The sequence below is a fragment of the Macrosteles quadrilineatus genome, unplaced genomic scaffold (assembly GCF_028750875.1).
Source record: "Macrosteles quadrilineatus isolate MER2022 unplaced genomic scaffold, UCM_ALF_1.0 Scaffold_3__2_contigs__length_128488019, whole genome shotgun sequence".
NCBI lineage: Eukaryota > Metazoa > Arthropoda > Insecta > Hemiptera > Cicadellidae > Macrosteles > Macrosteles quadrilineatus.
The window spans coordinates 45,587,023-45,598,972 of record NW_026542596.1 but is presented as its reverse complement, the minus strand read 5'-3'; the positions used below and the strand labels follow the sequence as shown (position 1 = coordinate 45,598,972).

Sequence of the window (11,950 nt, the reverse complement as noted above, 5' to 3'; positions counted from 1 at the left end):
GTCTTATCATGAGTACTACGGTAATAGCTTATCCCTATATGGGAATTTCTCAAAAAACTAACCAGCACTCTCTGCTATACAAAAAATTCAAGCTTTACCAGCACAAATCAATTGTTAAGTAAAAACTTCTTTTTGTCTATGGTAAAAACTAAAACTTTGAAAGAATTTAGAGGAAATTTTATGTCTTTCAGTGATTAAAAATATCCATATATGCGGACAGATGTTTTATGTTATTACGGATCCAGGAGATGTTAGACCCTAGCTGCAAGACTTGAACTTGAAGCCTGCGAGCAAATGCTCAAGTTATACTTTTAGGTATACCGGTAATAGCATCGTTAGGAATATTCCTACCTATATTCTGTTCCCTTTGTGTTTCCTTCGCTGCTGTTATAATGTCGTTTGAAACACAATTTTGAATTTTATTTGGATATTTTATCAGCAATACTTAATTATACAGTGTAGTACACTAGAGTTACATGGCAATAAGCCTTGTCTGCGGAACCATAGAAAAGAAGAAGAATTTGCTCACTCTCCACTGTCAAAACAACCTTAGCTGACGATCCTTGATAATCATCAAAACGTAAATACTCGTTTGTTGTTTCGTTTGTGCAATTAAAGACAGTGTTTAAACTGTTATTAATGTTCGTTATAATATTATAGTTTGATGATTACACTTTTCAACGTTTGTGAACATATTTCAAGTTGAATATGGATAAACTGACGTTAATATCAGGCACTTTGTTCATGGCTGCTGATGTTTTTGCCATAGTTAGCCTAGCTATGCCTGACTGGATTATCACTGATGTTGGAGGTAAGGAGTCACATGTAGGCCTAGCCTATTAATTATAGTTCACCGAAGTATTCAAATACCAGCATGGACCTAACAGACATGCCCGGAGGGTTGAGGGTAGCTGGACTTAGTAGGCCTAGCCTAGGTTAAATAACAAACCATAGGGACGGGTGGCGTCGTCATGCAAGTTAATCCAGCTACTAGGAGGTCACGAACTGTGGATATTTATAGGCATGTTCTGTGGATGCACTACTCCCTGGTGTGGATTAACGTCCGCACGAGTGAGTACTACGACTACCCGCAGTACTATCCTGATACTTAATAATACCAATTTTTATACCAAGGGAAAAATGTGGTTCGGATTCCACTATAAACTGTAGGTCCCTTAGTTGCCATTAGCTGTATGGGCTATTAATTAACAGCTGCGTCTAAGGAATGTCGGCCTTAGTCACTAACAAGACTACAAGATCGTGCCACTCATCTCCATTCATGCTTGGCTTAAAATACCTACTTTGTATGGTGGCCATTTCATTGAACAGTATTAACAGTTAATAATAGGCCTATGCCTAAGTTATGTGTCTAGTTTGTGTTTTAGAATTGATAAATTAATTGTAAAACTTGCACATGGATAATCAATTGACTTATAGAAAAAGTACTTATAATGGTGGGAGTTAGGCTTAAGTTACTTACACGTTTAATAATATAATATGGATACTGAGGGTACAACTTCCATTGATGATGGCCCTCCTGATGTGCATAGGCTAGGTTTGAGGTTATTTGCAAAACGTAGCTGTAAATACATGTATATCAGTGTTTTTGAGGATGGTAGGATAAAATATCAAATTTCCACTATATTACATTTGAGGGGAGGAAGCTAGGAGGAAAGATTATTTACCTTAAAAAATTAGATTTATATTAATAAATAAACAATACGATGTTCGATTCGATATTGGTTATAGGTATATCGATACGGGCATTTCAATACGCTCCCATGTATCAATACAAAATATCGATACTTTCCAGTCCCTTGAATCGATAACTTATATAGGTATCCGTATCGATACGCACATCACTATGGTAGCCTAAGTTATAGGCCTAATGTTTTACAGGTGACACAAGATTAGGCCTGATGTGGACATGCATGACGTTATACAACCGACCCCAAATCTGTTTCACACCCGATCTCCAGCCTGAGTGGCTGTTGGCTTTGGTCTGCATCTTTGTTGGCTGTATTTGCATCACAACAACCATAATTCTATTAGCTTCTTCACACTGGGATAGGAATGTCATCCCCTATGCTCGCTGGGTCGGATTTACTGCAAGTAAGTTGTTAATTTGAATCCTGATTCCTTACACAACAGTATCTTAAAATAAGCCTAATAACCAACAGGCTATGAAGTTAGAAGCTATGTGGTTTTTAGCGAATTTCCCATAGGCCTATAGGGAATAAGCTGTTACCGTAGTACTTATAGTAAGACCTGGACCCGGGACTGATTTACTTTTTTGTTTTGAGGTCCCTAGAGGCCAAAAATACCATCCGTTTAAATTCATATATATACAAGCTGAACCCGGCAGACGTTGTCTTGCCTTTGACTATTAATTTAAGTACCATTACGTTTAATTTTCAAGATGATCTCGTTCGCATGGCTCAATCACGTCCTGGTTGAAGTTCGTTCGCTACGCTCACTCACCTTTCGGTTGGAGCTCCGTTTAAATTCATATATATATATATGTGTGTCCGTTAGCACGATAACCCGAGCAAAAATGATCCAATTTTGATGAAATTCGGGACAAAAGTGTAAACAAACCTACATTTATTCGAACGAGTTTGCAAACCAGCATGATCGGACTATGGGAACGGGGGTTTATGGGGAGTTTTATGGGAAAAAATAGGTTTTTCCCATTTTTGACCCTAAAAACACAAAATTTCTTTCCAAACCATTTTGTAGAGCTTAAAAAAAAAATAATTTAGTATATTGAAGAGTTATTATCCGCCTAATGGTTACGGAGAAAATTTTAAAAAAATGTAATTTTAAAATTCCCATGTTATTCTTATGGAGAATACGTCAACTGTTGTAGTTTGCTTGTTTATGTGCATATTTTGACCAAATTTGGAAAATACATTCATTTCTTACCAAACTACAGTACCCATTAACATTTTACAACAAAAAAACACTTTTTTACCCTCCTTGTTGCAGCAAACCTAAGTAGTTAAACTAATTATATTGAAATAGGGAATAAATGTGATATTTTTAAGGAAACATTTTAGTGTAAATCCAATCAGGCAAATGAAAATTCGCTATGTCTGCAGGATTGCTGCGGTGGGGGTATTTTTATTGTTGTCAAAAGTGGCATTTTGAATTAAGGTAATTCTCTCACGATTTTAAGGTCAAATAATTTCAAATCCATATCATATTTTGTGAATATGTTGGAAATAGAACTTTTCCTTTCCGCAAGTCTGAAACCTTACCCACTAGGAGCAACACACCCTAATTAGCTTAGGTAAGTTAGCTACCAAAATCCATAAATAGGCTACTGTATTAGCAATGGCGGCAAACACTGAATTCTTTCCCGTTTGCCGAGACATCATCTTCATCTCTTAGGATCGTGGTAAAATCATGAACGTCTCTTGTGGTGGCGGTGAAATCATGAACATATTTTGCATTTGTGTAGACTTCTCATTGTCTGCTGCAATCACAACGAAATTGTGATTTTCAATTGCGTAATCTTTGCAGACATTTTCGACAATCGCAAGAATGAAGGCTTGGCTCAAAAATGGAATTCCCTTAATAATTATCGGTGAAGTTTTTTTTTCAAGAGCCGTGTCACCTTTGAAGTACAACCCTGATAAATACCATAGTTGAGAAAAAAAAAAATTTTAAATTGTGTATTTTTCCCTTCACGTCAATATATCATATAAAAGACTGGTCCAGTTATTGTTAGAATTATCATTTGCTGTTAAAAAAATATATTATTAATTTGATTAAGCATTTACGAATGTTGCAGTGGTGCTGTTCTGCCTGGCCGCAGTGATATTCCCCATGGGTTTCCATGTAGATGAGATTGGTGGTCAGCCGTATCAACTGCCCAACAGTCACCAAGTTGGAGTCTCCTACATCCTGTTTGTTTTGTCCCTCTGGATCACAGTTATCTCGGAACTGTTCGCTGGGAAAGTTTGCTTACCTCATTTCTAAGCACTCTGTAAGGTTATGGGATGAACACATTGTAAATATTTACTAAGATCTGTGAACAAGATTAGGGTTAAAGGTGCTGAAGTGGTGTAATATATAAGATACTGGCATTAACCTTATCTTTAGATTTGGATTTTTATTTGTACTTAGTAGGCAATGGATAGCTGATAGGTTACCAATCGAAACAAAAAGCACAACAACATAACAAATCAAAAGGCCTCAAATCCAATTCTGTTTGAGATAAGGCATTAGCTTTTGTATGGTTAGCAAGTGAGCCATCTGTCCTTAATTGGGCGTTTGGTATTTGCTAAAGAAATATCTGATTACACTGGGCTGATGTAGTATTTTAAAGTATCTGAATGCATGTTATGAATGGAGTGAGATCTATTAGTTTGGTAGTATTACTGCCCTAAATTAGCTTTTATTTTAGCTAGGATCATTTAATAAAAGCCCACGGAACAAAGAACAAAACCAAACTAAAATAGTACAAATTTAACCTTGAACCTTCTAAAAGTGTCATACAGTAGTTGTTATCCATATATAATTCTTTTAAACTAAACCTAGAGATGGCCTATGACTGGAGCAGTCTTAGGCTGGTTTTATGCATGGTTAGGCCCCGGGTGCGATACGAGCGGCGAGCGGCATGAGCAGCGCCGCTCTGACATCGGGTCTCATTTAGTTGCGTGTAAATTTGTTGAGGGTGGCCACGATACGTCTGAGCGGCGAGCGGCACCGCTCAGCGCCGCTCATGGTTCCAAGTCAAAACCGATTTTCGCAAAAACTCCGCTCGCCGCTCAGGTGAGTCATGCTTCAGCTCGGCCTAAAATGACAGGGAAACATCAGCAAACGTGCGATACGGGTCGATACGTGGGGTGCAGTCCAGGGAATGTTTGTGGAATGACCAGCACGGAAGTTTTAAAACACTTCAGTCACCAGAAAAGTATGGGAAAAAATTAGGGTTAAGGTTTTTCTAAAAACTAAGTTTTTCTTTAAAGGCAAACAATTGTCAGATAGCAACAAAAGTTGCAATACGTCTTGCAGGTAAGCATAGTTTACCATTTTATACTAAACTAACTCATAAAACTTGGGAAACTTGATGAGCGTTATAAATGTGCCGCTTGTATCGTAGCCACCACCGCCGCTCACGTGCCGCTCAGGTTGCCGCTCGCCGCTTGCCGCTCACCGCTCGCCGCTCGTATCGTACCCGAGGCCTTACAGTGGCTGGACATTTCAAGTTCTGTTGAGTGAAAAGGCATTTATGGCGGCAGGAAAAATGTCACAAATGTAACGTTGCATTCTCTAAACACTGACAGCAGATTTTGGAAACGCCTCTGCCAAAAGTTTAGCTTGTTCCTTAATATTTTGAATCAAACTGGTGTGTTTGTGCACAGCGGCAGTCATATTTTCCATACTCTATGTAGTATTTTCTCCATTTTGTTTTTCACTGTAGTTAATTATGAAATATTGAATGGTTTTTGCTTTTACTAATATTTTAATTTAAAATGTATACAACACGATATAGCACAACCCCCCCCCCCCCCTCCAACACTTGTGAGATTTAGGCACCAAATAAAATGTCCCTGCTCAGTTAGGGGTGTGCGATGCATCGAAATTTCGATTCCATGCATCAAATCACGATTCGATTCAGTGGTGATAAAAAAAACGATTCGATTCATGATGGAGTCACTATGCCTATACGAAAAACACCTGCAGAAAGTCAACACAATACCTGCAATACAGGAGCGCGTTCTTTTTGTGTTTCCTTTGCGAAGGCGTTCTTATTTAACTAATTCTTTGCTTGTCAATATTGCTTTAATTATTTTATCATTTTTTGTTTTGACATTGCAAATGATAAGAAGTTTTGTGAAGCAGTGTAAGAAATACTTTACCACTGTAAACATAGCCAAAACAAGTCACTACAAAATCATTAACACAAGTCTTAAAAATTGTCACTTGATACTTAACTAGTAAGATTGATATTTTAGACTGATAAATTTGGTATTGTTATAGGTCTGAAGCTATGTACACCTTGTTGTTTGTAGGTCTGATTTTATCCTCTCATTGCAATTGAAAGTTGCAGTATAAATCTTGCAAATGTTTTTATTTGTTTACACACCAAAACATATCTTTATTTGTAAAATCATTATTATAAAATAGGTAATATGCTTAACAATATGATTCTGCAAGTAAAAATTATGAAATAGGCAAGTAAAGCAGCTCACTGATATTTCCAGCAATACAGGTTCTTCTAATATGATTATACGATTTTTTAACCTAAAATTCATATGTGTCATATTTATGAAAAGGCCTAATACCACATCAACAAAAATTTGCATTACACAAATGTGGTAAATTTTTATTAGCCTATTGTTATTTCACTCCATTGGCAAGTATGAATAAAAAAATGCCGTGTTGCTTCGAATCGAGTTGCATCAAATTTTTTTGCTGCTTCGCACACCCCTACTCTGTGACTGATTCGGTCAGCCGTCATACAAGCAGTGGCTGCTGATGTGCATAAAACCAGTCTCAGCGAGCTCTATCTATTCAATGCACTTTAGATCCCTACCTTTCTTTGCTCTATGTTTGAAAACAGAATGCCAACAGTCTGTAGCGGTACGTAATACTATTAAAAGCTATTTGTTATGTATTATTTAGTTGTAAAATATGTTATCAGACTTTACGTAGGTACTTGTGTATTTTTATAACTTGAACATGACTAAGACAGTATTATCAGCATTTGTAATTTTACAAGCAATATTATCATTTAATCTATAGATCTGACAAAGCTGTCACTGATGTACTTATCAATGTAAATTGTTTTAATGTTTGTAGAGATATTGTAAATAAAAAACTATTTGAGTAAACAATATTGTTGATCTTTATTTGAAATGTTCCAATAAGTTGTACTGTGATTTGAATTAGATGACAGATTTAATGAATCTCATGAAAAGTAAATACAATGTTTTAAATTAATACCAGCAACCCAATATATCAAAATAGCTGGTTTTTCTAAAATGTCGAGGATTAAAATAAAGAAAATATATTTGGCAATATTTCCTAAGGCACATTCCCAGTCTTGCTGATGAAAATTGAATAAAAACGTATCTGATGCGAATTAAAAGGTAGACTAGAGTTTAGCTTACCTATCTGAAAAATCAAGTACTGTAACCAGTTTAAGTCCAGGGACAAACTGTTTTTTTCACCAATCCTCTCTCTAAATAGGTTGCTATCTGAACTCCATCCCATGACAAATCCTTATGGGGAAGTTTGTTATGAGTAATAAAGAAACACATTAAATTACAAAATACTTTAATTGTAAGGAACAGAAAGAGTTCAAGCAGTCTTTAGCCACTCGGTGAGTGGGGCCAGATGCTTCTCGAGCCAAGCAATGTTCAGTTTGATGGATTCCAAAGTAGCTCTTCTCCCAGCCTCCCCTGCTCCTGCCTCAGGGTGTTGAGCAATGAATTGTTCCACCTGTGAATAGTTAAATGTACTGTCACTAAATCAGGACGATTCTTCAAACACCTTATGTTACTTTCCGTCATCGCAAAAAATGGCCACCAGTTTTACAATCAAGGTGGACATAGTTGAATTGAGCCAACCAGCAGAGATGATATGCTGGGACTGGTCTAAATTACCAATCTCCATCAAATTAGCTAACTCTTTAATTAACCAAGACAAACTGAAAGGACAACTTATTGTAGGCTACAGCTTTTTCTGTGTTACGTCAACCATCAAAGTGACAAAAACTACGGGAGAAATAAAGTACAATTTTAGACTGTTCATTCAACTTTGTTCTTTTTAATAAAAAAATGGCCACAGCTGGTCCATATAGATGTTACTAGTTCAGCATCTAAAAGTAAAAAATGAAACTATTTTATGAGAAAACTCAAGTTATGAATTTCAAATTACCTCCTTCAATTTGATGTCTGATGAAAAGCTTCCAGCCACGTAGGGTAACAGTCTTCCAAAACTTCTGTTGTTGAGGGTAAATCTATCCACTAGGTATTGCCAGTTAGCCCTGTTAAGGTTAATACCAAATTAATCTGAGGAAAACTTAGAGCAAGTATCAACAATATATAAGTAAGGGAGAAATTACACCCCCTTACTTACACCTTAACATACTTAATTACACCTTGGTGAGTAAAGGGTGATATATGAATCTAAAATGGTGAGTATACTTAGAATTTGTTTCCTACTACTGGAACGTCAAATATTAATGTTTTACCTTCTGGCTGTTGTGATTTGCGACTATTTATATGTAGCATTTCCGTACATGAAAGAAATGCAAAGCTGTACAAAATGTACAGGTGTAATTTACTCTTGAATATGCTAAAATGATAAGAGAGGAAGAAGGATTTAACAGAACATAAACGTCATAAACCAATTAAAACGTTGCGATATCTTTTTGCCTGCAACATATCTCTCATTTAGTTTGGTTTGAGATTGAATAACAAATCAAAATCATGAACAACTTGTGTTTGCAGTTAACTCCCAAAAAATTTACAAGCTTAGGATTACCTGACCCAATCCCACAGAAGATTGTTGCCAACTGGGTTTCCAGCAATTGCAGCCATCAAGCCAAAGTAGTCTTGAGATCGGACATAATCTTCATTCTTTGCTCTTTCTATCAGCCTGTAACATAAACAAATAACTGAGTGAGGCTGCAGGAGTCTTTGGGATCATTGGAACTGGGAGATGGAAGGCCAAGGACATACAGAAAGCACAAGGGGGGCTGATTGTGTAACTTAGGGGGATAGCTGAATGAATGGTGAAGAAGGTGGAGGAGGTACCATGGAAGTGAGTCTGAGCGGTACGGCCATAAAGTGATAGTAAAGACTTAGAGAGGAAGAGTTCTGACGATTTTGGTGTCTTTGTGGGGTTTGAGAAGGGAAATGATTAAGACACAACTGTAGGTCTATGGGCAGTAGCAGAGAAGGAGGGCGAACGAGTAAAGTGACTCGATTAGTGTAGCATTGAGGAGTCGTGACCCTCGACCTATGCACCAAATAATCTAGTTAGCAAAGGTAGCATAACCTAAAAACTAGAAGTATAAGCAGGGGACCTCGTGTCTGAACATGTTGCAACACATACATGTCTTAACACGTTCGCTGCGGGTGGGTCAGTACTGACCCACGGCGATCGAATCGCTCATGCTGCCGGGTCAGTACTAACCCACACTGCAGTGAATCAATATGTTGCTCAGTGCTAGCCTAGCGTCAGTCGAAGGTGGACCTAAACCACGTTAGCGTGTAGTGTGTGACTTGCTTTGTTCACCGTTGAGTTGGTTCCCGCGTCTCGCTCCCGCCGTGGCGGCTGGGTCGGTACTGACCCACGATACTGTGAAAGCCCCTCGCTTTGCTACTTTTTTGTGCTTTATGACGTCATATTCAATTTCAATTATTTTTTAAACTATTTTATTTCAATAATATTAACATTTCAAATCTTTTATATCTCTCATTTTTGTTTAATATTTAAATTTTTTATACTCCGGTTCTTTATGGGTCAGCACTGACCCATGTATATGACGTCAAATTATGAAGTCATAATCAATTCCAATCAATTGATATACTATTTTATGTTGGTTATTTTATCATAATGACCACATATATCTTTAGAAAATATATTTTTAGTGACATATATAATGTATTCAGTGACATTTCCATTTTTTCTGACTCTGGCTCCTGATGGGTCAGTACTGACCCATTATTATGACGTCACTTTTTGACGTCATATTCACTTCCGATCGTATTATATAATATTGTATTTCAATAAGGACACAAAAAGGAATGTTATACAACAATAAAGTTTTTTAGCAATACGATTCGATTTTATAATTTCCTTTAGCAGTGAACGTGTTAAGGACATAAACTTGAATTTGGTTAGGCATTTCACAAGGAAAAATAAATTAGTGCTTAATAATCTAATTTATTAAAGTGGGTGATGCATTTTTTTAAATTTTAAACAACCATCGTAGTAAAAAAGAAATTAAAAAAAAATGCATGCAAATATTTGACTGTGAAAATAATATTTAAAACAAAGTATCGGTACATCATGGAATAATGATGCACATTTATAAATAAATCAATTAGATAAAAATTCTATGTTTTTTTTATACAAAAAAATAGTTAAGTAATTTTATTTTTAGGAAATCCACAACTGAATCTTATACCCTACACATTATTTATGCTTTAACATTTACCTATTTATACAAGTAATTTGTGAACCCCCCAAGAAACCAAGACCTGCACCACTACAACACCCGTCATGGCTCCAAATTTGCCCTACCAGTTCACCGAACAACTCTTTGGGGAAAAAACCTTCCTACACCGGCTGCAAACTGAGGAACCATCTACCTGACTACCTGAGAGACCTGACTGGCAACAAGCTACACCAGGAATTGAAGAAGTGGCTAATCGCAAGACACTTCTACACAATAAAGGAATTTTACAAAAATTATGGAAATTAACACATACAATTCACTATTGTATTGACACTATTGTAATTCTAAAGAATGAACAATAAAGAACATTGTATTGTATTGTTTCCAAGGAAACACAGGTTAAACTGAAATTTTAATATTAAAGATGAATAAAGTGTAAGCAGCTTCTCGTCTGGACTATTGACTTTTAAAGGACATAGAGGTAGAAATCATCAGTCCGTGAGTAACCACAATAGTGCCACATTGATTATGTATTTGTGAGAGAACTTAATGAGTCTGGCAGTTGAAAATAGATCTAGAAACGTTAGCTTTTTAACAGAAAGAACAATTATTACTGATGAGAATTGCAATAAAATGTACTAAAGTTATTTTGTATTTAAAGTTAAGTGTAAAGTTAAGTGTGTTGTACTATTATTTGAACAACACTTTAACACACTTAGGTGTCACTTCATACCCAAATAGTTTAAAGTTGTACTGAACTTATCATGTATGAGCACATCTTATTTTTAGATAGTTTGATCTGTTGAGATATTAGCTGTTTTGTTTTTAGAATGTTAGCTGTTGGGTGTAATGGTAGTGAGCTCCGTAGGATTTTGAGATACTTATCCTATTTGGCAACCTACTCATACATCATACGAACAAATTATACATACTTCATCTACAAAACAATACGTTAGACGATACTGACCGAGCAAGAATCCAAGGCTCTTTGATCGTAGCAAGAGACCTGCGTAGTCGTCCCTTCTCTTGAGGATCTGTTTCTGCCAGATATTTGTCCCACATACGGTCCCATTGTTGTTCCCCACTCTCAGCCATACCTAAAAAATATTAATTTTTTTATGTCTCTCTGTCACGCTAAGCTCTAGCTCCGACCATGTTACATACTTCAGGCCAAACTTAGAGGGTTGCAGCATTAATCCCTTAGATAGAACCCTTCTGCGGTTGGCAGGATTTTAACTCGTAATCTCAGGTACTGAAGTCCTGCCTTATACGAACAGACCAGCCCACTTCCCTTTAAACAAAACATTTCCCTACTCAATTCCACTATGCACAGTATTTATGGGAGTAGTATATCGACATTACTGAAAACCATATATTTCAACGAGAGTTGATCAAAATATATTTGGAGCCCTCATTTAGGAGCTAAAGTAAATTTTTCTTACCTCTATACGTGTTTGATTTTAACTAATACATATTGATATTTTGACTGACAATATTTGTGTTTGGATTTTGGAAAGTTCAAAATTTGAAGTAAACAAAGAAAAAAATAATTAAAAGCTTATTGAAAAATCTGATGTTTTTCCAGGATGGCTAGTATCACCCAAACTGGTACTTTTTTACTGCACAGTATATTTGGAATGGAGTACAGATATAGGAGTAATGACTTCCAAGCCATAGCAAAAACTTAGATTAGTCCAAGGTGTGAGATGGCAACAGTTGAAATATTTAAAATGGCCACTTTATTCTAGTACATATGAAAATAGCAAAACATCTCCCCACAGTTCTCATTATAATAAACTCCAGTAT

The 11,950-nt window shown here is 36.3% G+C and overlaps 2 protein-coding genes across 4 annotated transcripts in view; one reads left to right on the top strand and one right to left on the bottom strand.

The window, feature by feature from the left end:
- Nucleotides 1-561: 561 nt before the first annotated feature.
- LOC128990286 (uncharacterized protein C16orf52 homolog A-like) lies at nt 562-5,438 on the top strand. Its single transcript, XM_054412612.1, has 3 exons — nt 562-811; nt 1,900-2,112; nt 3,797-5,438. The coding sequence occupies exons 1-3, from the start codon at nt 709-711 to the stop codon at nt 3,982-3,984; spliced, it is 504 nt and encodes a 167-aa protein (XP_054268587.1). The 5' UTR covers nt 562-708; the 3' UTR covers nt 3,985-5,438.
- A 1,835-nt stretch (nt 5,439-7,273) lies between these two features.
- LOC128990708 (glutamyl aminopeptidase-like) overlaps nt 7,274-11,950 on the bottom strand; it is a 38,306-nt gene continuing 33,629 nt past the window's right edge. For all 3 annotated transcript variants that reach the window (XM_054413233.1, XM_054413234.1, XM_054413235.1), the window contains 4 exons: nt 11,112-11,241; nt 8,503-8,616; nt 7,894-8,002; nt 7,274-7,455 (listed from right to left, as the gene is read on the bottom strand). In XM_054413233.1, coding sequence (XP_054269208.1) covers nt 7,315-7,455; nt 7,894-8,002; nt 8,503-8,616; nt 11,112-11,241 — 494 coding nt within the window. In that variant the 3' untranslated portion in view covers nt 7,274-7,314. The remainder of the gene's footprint in view (nt 7,456-7,893; nt 8,003-8,502; nt 8,617-11,111; nt 11,242-11,950) is intronic.

What these genes read in the sequence shown, in the direction of transcription:
- LOC128990286 (XM_054412612.1), top strand. Translation starts at nt 709, where the DNA reads ATGGATAAACTGACGTTAATATCAGGCACTTTGTTCATGGCTGCTGAT. An exon ending in GATTATCACTGATGTTGGAG is followed by an intron (nt 812 to 1,899) that starts GTAAGGAGTCAC and finishes AATGTTTTACAG; the next exon opens with GTGACACAAGATTAGGCCTG. An exon ending in CTGGGTCGGATTTACTGCAA is followed by an intron (nt 2,113 to 3,796) that starts GTAAGTTGTTAA and finishes CGAATGTTGCAG; the next exon opens with TGGTGCTGTTCTGCCTGGCC.